This window comes from Malus sylvestris, chromosome 10, assembly GCF_916048215.2.
Source record: "Malus sylvestris chromosome 10, drMalSylv7.2, whole genome shotgun sequence".
NCBI classification, from domain to species: domain Eukaryota; kingdom Viridiplantae; phylum Streptophyta; class Magnoliopsida; order Rosales; family Rosaceae; genus Malus; species Malus sylvestris.
The window spans coordinates 34,982,987-34,991,794 of NC_062269.1; the positions used below are offsets into that span (position 1 = coordinate 34,982,987).

Consider the following 8,808-nt stretch of genomic DNA (forward strand, 5'->3'; position numbering starts at 1 on the left):
GGACAAGGTAGCAAAAACGGGGAAACCGCTTGCGAAACGGAAATACGGGGCCCGCCACCTTTGTCCCCACCACCCCTTAAAAAACAGAGTTGGTCCCGCCGGACGTGGCTAGTGGGGTCAGCTTTGTTGTCCTCACGCACGCACACCCGTCACATGTGGGACACTCCCTCGTGGGCCCCACCCCCTCCCCCAAGTCCCATAATAATAGTCACGTACTCAACGAGCGCTGCCTCTAATTTCGGGAAAAGTCCTCTCGGACTGTACAGTCTGTACCCTGTTGCTGACGTGGGGGACCTCTGCGGAGGGCACCAAAGCATCGGATACGTGGCGGGGGTTGCCATCAACCGCAGAAAATCACAGCCCCTGCATTTTCTTTGCTGTCACTTTCCTAAAATTCCGTTAAAGTCCCTGGAAGTTTGGTCCAATTACGGAAAAAACCCTGGACGAAATCCAAGAGTGAATGGGAAGGTAACTGTGTGGTGTGGATTAAGGAAAAAATCAACAAAAATTAAATAGAACCAAATCTGACAAAATCTGTCACTTCCATGTCTTTGTGATTCTTTTCAAGTTTTTTTTTTTTTTTTAAATTTAATTTTCCCAAGAAAAGTTGTATAAAATTAGGATTTTCTGTTTCTTGTTGGAACACCTTTAACTTTTGCTCCTCTCTTTCTCTCTCCTCTCTCTCTCTGCCTAATAAATTAGATGCAAGCGCTCCAGTCGCCACCTCTATTGCGTGCCATCTCCCTTCATCGCATCCTCGTTCTCTTCAAAAGCTCTCTCATTTTATTTCTCTCCTATCTGCTTCCTCTCACAAGAAAAACTACGCCACGAGTCTACTCTGTGTTTCCATGGCAGTTGAAGCTCAGCACCACCACCATGCAGTTCTAATCCCATCGCAACTAATCCCCAACAGGTACTTTCCACCCTCCAAGCAATCAAATTTAAAAACATGGGTTTTGTTTATTTTTCATTTTTCTGATTTGGGTTGTTCTTGTTTTTTGAATAGAGATTTCATCAAAAAGAACCAAGGAAATCCAAATATCTACAGTACCCAGATGGATTCCGGCCTTCTTTTGTCGACAACAATGCCGGAAAATCTCCTTCCGATGTATCAGTCTCCTTTCTGTGATGCAAATAAGGCTTCCATGAACAAGGACGCGGCAGACAGTGGCCTCACATACAACAACATCTCCGCTCCTCGGAAGCGGCCGAGAGACCAATTAAACAATGACTTCGACAATTTCTCGGTCCCTCACAAGAACAAAATCTCCTCTTTTTTCGACCAAGACATTGCTTTTCAGATCCAACAACAGCAATCTGAGATCGACCGGTTCATTGCCCAACATGTAAGTTTTCCACCTTTTTTTATCTCTGTTTTAACCCAACCTTGTTGTAAATTTTCAATCTTTGTTTCTGAAAGTTTGGTGCCATTTTACCGTAACTGATGACAAATTTAAAAAACCAGTATTTCATTTTTTTTCTAATCTCGTTTGGTTTTCATGTCATCATGCGGAGAGCATTGCCATGAAATTTAAGAGTTTTTTGTTTTTATTTTATTTTTTCCAGTACTGATTTTTTATTTTATTTTTCAGTCGGAAAAAGTGAGATTCGAACTCGAGGAGCAAAGAAAGCAGCAATCGAGAATGTTAGTGTCGGCTATCAAGGAGAATATCGTGAAGAAACTGAAAGAGAAAGATGATGAGATTCAGAGGGTGGGAAAGCTCAATTGGGTTCTCCAGGAACGGGTCAAGAGCCTATTCGTCGAGAATCAGATATGGAGGGACATGGCACAGACAAACGAAGCCGCAGCCAATTCCCTACGCACCAATTTAGAGCAAGTCCTGGCGCACGTTAGCGACGACCACCACGCTGGCGGCAGCGGTGCCACGGCTGCCGCTGTGGCGGATGACGCCCAATCGTGCTGCGGGAGCAACGACAACGGGCGGGATATTGATGCTGTGGACAGCGGAAATGTGGCGGTTCGCGGTGGTTGTGGTGGTGGAAGTAGGATGTGTAAGAGGTGTGGGGTGAGAGAGTCGAGGGTGTTGTTGCTGCCATGCAGGCATTTGTGTTTGTGTACAATGTGTGGGTCCACTGTGCTCAATTGCCCCGTATGCAACTCTGTCATGAATGCCAGTGTGCATGTTAATTTCTCTTAGGAATTTTAGTGCTCAGAAAATTGAACAAAAATATTGTCAAATACTTTTTGGACAAAAAGAAAAAATGAAATTAGAGTACAATTTTTTTCTTGTTTAATTAATTTTTCATTCTCTCTCTTCTTCTCTTAATCTCTTAATGTAGATATAATTTGCATCATATTAATTAGATATTGTTTTTTTTTTCTTTTTTAAAAGAGGGATAGACAGTGACAAGTTACGGTTATTTACCCATTTTGAGTTCGGAGAGACTATGGGTAAGTTCACCTTGTTCGTGACCACAATCATGATATGATTGTTGATTATTGAATTATTATTTAAATTTTAATTACGTATATCTGCATGACCTATTCATACCTAACAGGTCTCACTGCTTTGAGAAAGCAATTCAAGTGATATCACTTTCTTCTTGTTTTTTGGGCTGCATTAAGTTGTTTCTTCGACAGGCTTGATGCCACATTGAGTTGTTATCCAAAAGCACGAAAATTTTGCAATGCATAACCTACACAGCGTATATCATACACCGGTGCATTACATGACCGAATTTACATAATTGAATTATGATAAGTTAGACTTATCCGTTCAAACATCGGTACATTTTATACATCCGTGTTCTAAATAAATATCCTTCCAAAGAAGAGGAAAAGGAAATTGTCAAACTCTTACCTATCCCATATCTGAACTTTTTAACTTCTGGTGTGCCTTTACTTATCCCATTTGGAGTGGTAAGGAATCTGCAGCATGGAAAAGCTTCTTGGGTGGTGGGTTGAACATATGTTGTAAGGAACACGATACATATGAAATGGGGGCATCTGTGCTGTTGCTGTGCACTGTTTCAGGGTCATGCATTATTGTGCAAATGCAGCAGCAATACCAAAGCCTTTTAAAAGTTGGGAAGACAGACCTCAAAATGTCATAGAAAGCGAAGGGCTAAAAATGGAGCATGCCACAATCCTGACATGTCAAAATTTGCATCATTGTGTTCATCTACTCCAACGTGGGGACCTCCTTTACTATTCAATTGCTCTTTTGTACCCTTCCCAATTTTTCATCCGTTTTCTCTTTCTGTTGCATTTATCTTTTCCATTTATTTTTTATTTTTTTTAAGAGTAATGTTAGAGATATTAAATTTGTAAACAAAATGATATGTTACTAATAAAAATGAGTACATTTATCAACGTTTAAGTAATAACTCAATTATCAATTTTAATGTCATTTAGTTTACAAAATTTTATTTGCAAATTTATTCTCTCTAATATTACCCCTTTTTTAATATTAGTTTTTTTCAAATTTCTTTTTAAAAATCTTTCTTGGGGTGTGAGTTGAATGCTTTTATAAACGTTTCTCATTGTTTTCTTAGGCCATCTCCAACCGATGGTTGACCAGATGACTCGTTTTAGCCATCTGGTCCTCCAAGATTCTCAAAGATATTAATATTTTAATGAACAGTACATAGCCATATTTGCCTCCGTCTCCAACCGAGGGCCATAGGGCTTGTTTTAGCCCTCTCACAAAAAACAATCTCCAACCGAGGGCCAAATGGCTAAACATAATTTATTATTTAAATTTAAAAATTACAACTTAAATTTAAAAACAACAATAACTTAAATTTAAAAACTACAACTTATATTTAAAAACTACAACTAAAATTTAAAAATGACAAATTAAATTTAAAAACTACAACAACTTAAATTTAATATCCATAATCATTATTATCTTCATCATCCGCCATCGTAGGAGTATAGTCTGTCACAAACAACTGCCGTCGGCTCATAATTTCTTTTTTTTTTCCTATCAAAATAGGCCTTACTCATTGGAGTGTAATTCGAAGTGTTCCTTTCCATATTCTTATCATCCATCTCTTCTTGTATTTGCTTAACTTGTTTTTCATGCCTACACTTTCTTTCTTCCGCCTCAAGGGCATTTTGCTCCGCCAATAATCGCAATGAGGCCGCCACTTCATGTTGAGCGGCATAATCAGCATTTGCCTTGCCCTTTTCCCTCAACCTTTGGGCCTTGTTTCGTCTCATAGTCCTAGGTAAAGAACTTTCGGACAGAGTCGGATTTTCTACCCTTGTTTGTTGAAGGTAGGAGATCCATCTTCATTCATATCTACATATGGGAATGCAGCTCCCAAAGGATCCACTCTATGTTGAGGTGGATCTTCAAATAACACCCACCCTTTACAAATTTCCCAACAACCGTGAAACTGAAAGGGTTTTGAGTTGCCCTTCATATACAATTCCTCCGCTTGGTGTACCTAGAAAATATAATTACAAAAATTTTAGGAAATTAATTCATGAAATTAAATGTAATATAATGACATATAATTACAAAAATGAAATGTAATATAATAAACATTTAAAATAAACTGTGAAAACACTAACTTTGTCATAGTAATTGGCGCTGTTTTCATGTCTACTTGCGGCTGCTAATAGTGCTTGATGCCATTTATTCAAACTTGGATGAAGATGTTTCTTCCATCTTGAAGAACAACTTTCGTGGTTTCGGGTATTCGGTAGAATGGTGCCTTCGTAGAACTCTAAGTATTTTTTGGACACACGAGTCCAAACACCTTCACTTGTTTGAGAAATCCCCCTCACACTATCTTCTGAGACCCATCTATAAGCCTTGCAAAGAGCTTCATCTTCTTTTCGGGTCCAAGCCCTACCTTTCATTGCAGATGAGGCCATTTTTTTTTTGAAAAAAAATGAAGGAAATATTGAAGAAAATTATTGAAAAAATATTGAAGGAAATTATTGAAAAATTGAAACAAATATTATAGATGAAGGAAATATTGGAAAATATATTGAAGGAAATATTGAAAAATATTGAAGAAGGAAATATTGCAAATGAAGTGAAGAATTGAAAGAACTTCACCATATTTATAGAAGAAAAGAAATGTTTAAATTAAAAAAAAAAAAAAACCCAACGGCTAGCTGACTCAGCTAGCCGTTATATTAAAAAAAAATTCAAACTACTAGTGTCGGTTATAACGACACTAATAGTAAATTAAAAAAAATTTACCTATGAATACCTTTTACTGTCGGTTATAGCCGACAGCAATAGGAAAACTATAAAAAAAATAGCCAGCCCTTTGGCCCTTTGAAATTCCGTGGGGCCCTCCCAGATTCCCAAGCCCTCTGGCCTAGCCCTCGGTTGGAGACGGTTTTAGGGCTATTTTCGGCTCTCTGGCCCTCTGGACCCTTCAGTTGGATATGGCCTTAGGAATTTCCGGTCATCTTGTGCTTCAGAAACTTTGGTTTTTCTTCCACATTGTTAATCACGTTTACATTTATGATCTAGGTAGGTTTAAGTCTAAAGTTAATATAAGACTTTTTATCTCAATCATTTTAATCATTATGTGAAAAATCTCCATTAAATTAAAAAAATACTAGTTTAAGAGGAGGGGTTGTTTGACAAAAATAAGGGGATGATCGATTTGACAAAAATACACATTTTTTTAATCCAATTTTTCGTTCTCGGGAAGAGGAAGAAGCAGATAGCGCAAAAGCCTCCTTGAAGTCCAGCACGATAACGTTAGAAGGAAGAAAAAGGTATTGCCCTGATTTCTGCTGAGGGTAGGGAATACAGAGGACCAAAATGATTGATGATGTGCAATATCAGGGATCACTTCTATCAAGTTTAAATCTCAATGACCAAAGTGAGGAGTTATGACAATTTCAATAATTATTTTGGCTAAAAGATCTTAATATAATTCGATCTGTTTGGTTGATTACTTTGGTTACAAGCAGAACTCAAGTCGATAATGTGATGGAAAATTGTTTAAGTCGATCGATCAAATTCTAGTTTAACTACTCGAATCGTGATTCGTAAATTTTGGCAAGCTAAACGTGATCGAAACTAAACTTAACCTCTTAATCAAGGTTAAATCCATACACAACCAAACTTTGCTTAGTCGCAGTTATATAATACCTTGCAAGTATCATTTGTATTTGATTAGGGTTTCCTCTATTGTTCAATAATGTTATCAAGTTGGGCACTATCTCAATGAAGAATGGCAATCATGACGAACACTTTGCTTGTTGAAGAAAAATATAGCTTTTAAAGGATGCCAAAATCTAGACCTCACTTGTGAACATGGGAACACCACGAACCACATTATTTTGCTTTTGTTCTGAAAAATAATTTTAAGTAATTAGACAATCATTAAACATGCGCAAATATAAAATGGAAAAGCATGGTCGATCTTTCTTGTACTTCTCGATCGATCACGAGAGGTGAAAGGAAATGATAATGTTTTCACATCCTCTCCCCACCATGTCCTTACCCTTTCCATTTTTACTATTTTATGCCATCTTTTGATTCTTTTTCTGTGAGTTCTTTCCTTTCGACATCTCAAATTTACTTCTTGCAAAGCACAAAGGACATTATAATTGAAAGGTGACCTATATCTATCATATTACTCATTTGTCTAATCAGTAGTCACCTACTTCTCTCTCTCTCTCTGTCTCCCCCCAACTTGATTGTGTTTGCATGTATGTATTTTATACAATCAAATATTAAAATCTAGGGTTGCAGCTGCAGGAGCTAAAGACTCATAAAGTAATGATTTGGTATCTTGAAATTTACCGACCAATTTTTACCTTTTTTTCTTCTGGTGATGCCATTACAATTATGTCTCTCGATGCAATCAAGGGGCCATTCAAACAGTAGTGAATGATATAGCTTCAAATATATAAAACAGAATAGAACAGACATTCTCATATTTTGCAACAGCTTGCATGTGCATTATGCAACAATACTATTCCACATATTTCTAGCCGACAAAGCCATTATAACTATGCAATTATCCCTTTTTATGCACAACTCGTGCATTTTCACCATTATATGTGTATATAGAGTGAATGTAAAGATTTTAAAAAATGGAACTTTAACGAAAAAAAAATTTACAAAATATCAGTTTTTACACGACTTGATTAGGGATAGCAAAAAGCCTCACGGGTTTGGTTCTCCGCGGATGCCCGACTCTAATGATGATACTTATCATCCCCCGATCCGATTGGAGGTTTCCGTGCTACTACATAAAACAATAAAAATTCAACGAATTGGAGGTTGATAAGCTATTACAATTGTGTGAATTTTTTTAAAATATTATTATTAGTTTTTCTTATTTACATATACTAGTTGATTAATTTATGTTGCATAGAGATACCCATTTGAACCCATGTAACATTTTTGTACCCCCAACTTATTCTATTCACCCATATTGTTTTTTATTAAAGAATTAATGTCTCTTTAAACTCAAATTTATTACCTAAACTATCATGTCAAACCCAATTCAAAATGTAAAAGTATCTTTACACTCATTCCCTTTATAAAATAATATCTCTAATTGATTGTTTTTTTTTCTTTTCAAAGAGGCATCCTATGCCCCTCTTTAATTGCATATGCCGTATAAGACTAGCATTTTCATGGCTACTTTTTTTCTTTCTACTATCACAACTCATCCATGGGCTTAGGATCCAAGAGATCATTCCATAGACTTGAATTTGCCAAGAGAATGTTATGCAAGCTCCAGTTCAGTCCTTTTTAAATTGAGCATTTTCATGTACTTTTTAAGAAACTTTGAAATGGCATAGGGCTGGGTGTTTTGATGCTATGTTAATAAACTAATAAACAAATTGGAGCTATTTCGAATAAAAAAGGTGCAAGACATGGCACCCGCTAGTTCGTGGCTAAGGTTGAGCAATATTTATTTGCACCAAGAATCAAATTTTATGTCTTTGCAATACTAATCAAAAGTCCTTGCACTGGTGTTTTGGGGCGCATACAGAGGGCAGAGAAAAACAAATACAATATAATATAAAAAGTATGAAATTTAATCCAAAGAAGAAGCAAACAAACAAAATATCCATAAATTGAGTCATACCTTAGTTGGAGAATAAAAAACTTCAAAATCACCATCCATCAATAGAAAAGCTTGTTTTTCTCTACCAGAGCTATTAAGATTTTAGTCGAGATGAACGTAGAATAAACAAAAGGTGATGCTAGGGTTTAATTATAGTATGTGGGTTTATTGATAAATTTGATTTTTATTATTAATTTGATTTTGTATTGAATAGTAATTATGCAATAGGGTAAAATATTTAAAATTTAAATTAAGTGTAGAAAGAAGTTAGATGGATTTAAATAAAATTTTCCATGTACATATGAGTAAAAAAAAAACAATACTTTTCATGATATTCCGGTTGGCGGGTGCAGGTTTGGAGGTGTTATACCTTGAGGAGGCGGGAGTGGGGAATTCCCAATTAAAAACATGGTTATGAATGCGGTGATGGGAGAATACTTGCTATTATCAAATGTGGGGGGTGGAGTGGGCACCGCCGGCCATGCCCCACCCTGTATTCCATCCGAGATTTGATCCCAACAATACCTTCCAGCTACTTTATAATATAGCTTCTAGTAAGCTCCGAATATTCTAAACTCCGATTTTCAGTTGTTAGATCCTCAATCAAGAATATAATGACCAATATGACTATGAATCCCCGAGACTAGGATAATTAGTCTCAAATCATAGGATACCCGGCTTGTAAAATAATAGAATTTTTGTATAATGCATATATTACTCTGAACTCCGATAATTTTTTTTCTATACAAAGTCTATATAAATTTGAAAAGAAAAGAGTAA

The 8,808-nt window shown here is 36.4% G+C and overlaps 2 protein-coding genes across 2 annotated transcripts; one reads left to right on the plus strand and one right to left on the minus strand.

Annotated features, from left to right (window-relative positions):
* The first annotated feature begins 636 nt into the window (after positions 1–636).
* LOC126584142 (BOI-related E3 ubiquitin-protein ligase 1-like) lies at positions 637–2,256 on the plus strand. Its single transcript, XM_050248609.1, has 3 exons — positions 637–913; positions 1,007–1,346; positions 1,593–2,256. The coding sequence occupies exons 1-3, from the start codon at positions 849–851 to the stop codon at positions 2,157–2,159; spliced, it is 972 nt and encodes a 323-aa protein (XP_050104566.1). The 5' UTR covers positions 637–848; the 3' UTR covers positions 2,160–2,256.
* A 1,524-nt stretch (positions 2,257–3,780) lies between these two features.
* On the minus strand, positions 3,781–4,992 carry LOC126587505 (uncharacterized). Its single transcript, XM_050252580.1, has 2 exons — positions 4,544–4,992; positions 3,781–4,416 (listed from the first exon to the last, which is right to left on the minus strand). Exons 1-2 carry the CDS (start codon positions 4,847–4,849, stop codon positions 4,225–4,227), a joined length of 498 nt encoding a protein of 165 aa, XP_050108537.1. The 5' UTR covers positions 4,850–4,992; the 3' UTR covers positions 3,781–4,224.
* Between the last annotated feature and the right edge of the window lie 3,816 nt (positions 4,993–8,808).

Bases quoted from the DNA above. Each gene is read 5' to 3' on its own strand.
- LOC126587505 (XM_050252580.1), bottom strand. From the start codon at position 4,849: ATGGCCTCATCTGCAATGAAAGGTAGGGCTTGGACCCGAAAAGAAGAT. The intron at 4,417-4,543 runs GTTAGTGTTTTC...TATATTTTCTAG, and splicing joins GCGCCAATTACTATGACAAA to GTACACCAAGCGGAGGAATT.
- LOC126584142 (XM_050248609.1), top strand. From the start codon at position 849: ATGGCAGTTGAAGCTCAGCACCACCACCATGCAGTTCTAATCCCATCG. The intron at 914-1,006 runs GTACTTTCCACC...TTTTTTGAATAG, and splicing joins TCGCAACTAATCCCCAACAG to AGATTTCATCAAAAAGAACC. The intron at 1,347-1,592 runs GTAAGTTTTCCA...TTTATTTTTCAG, and splicing joins ACCGGTTCATTGCCCAACAT to TCGGAAAAAGTGAGATTCGA.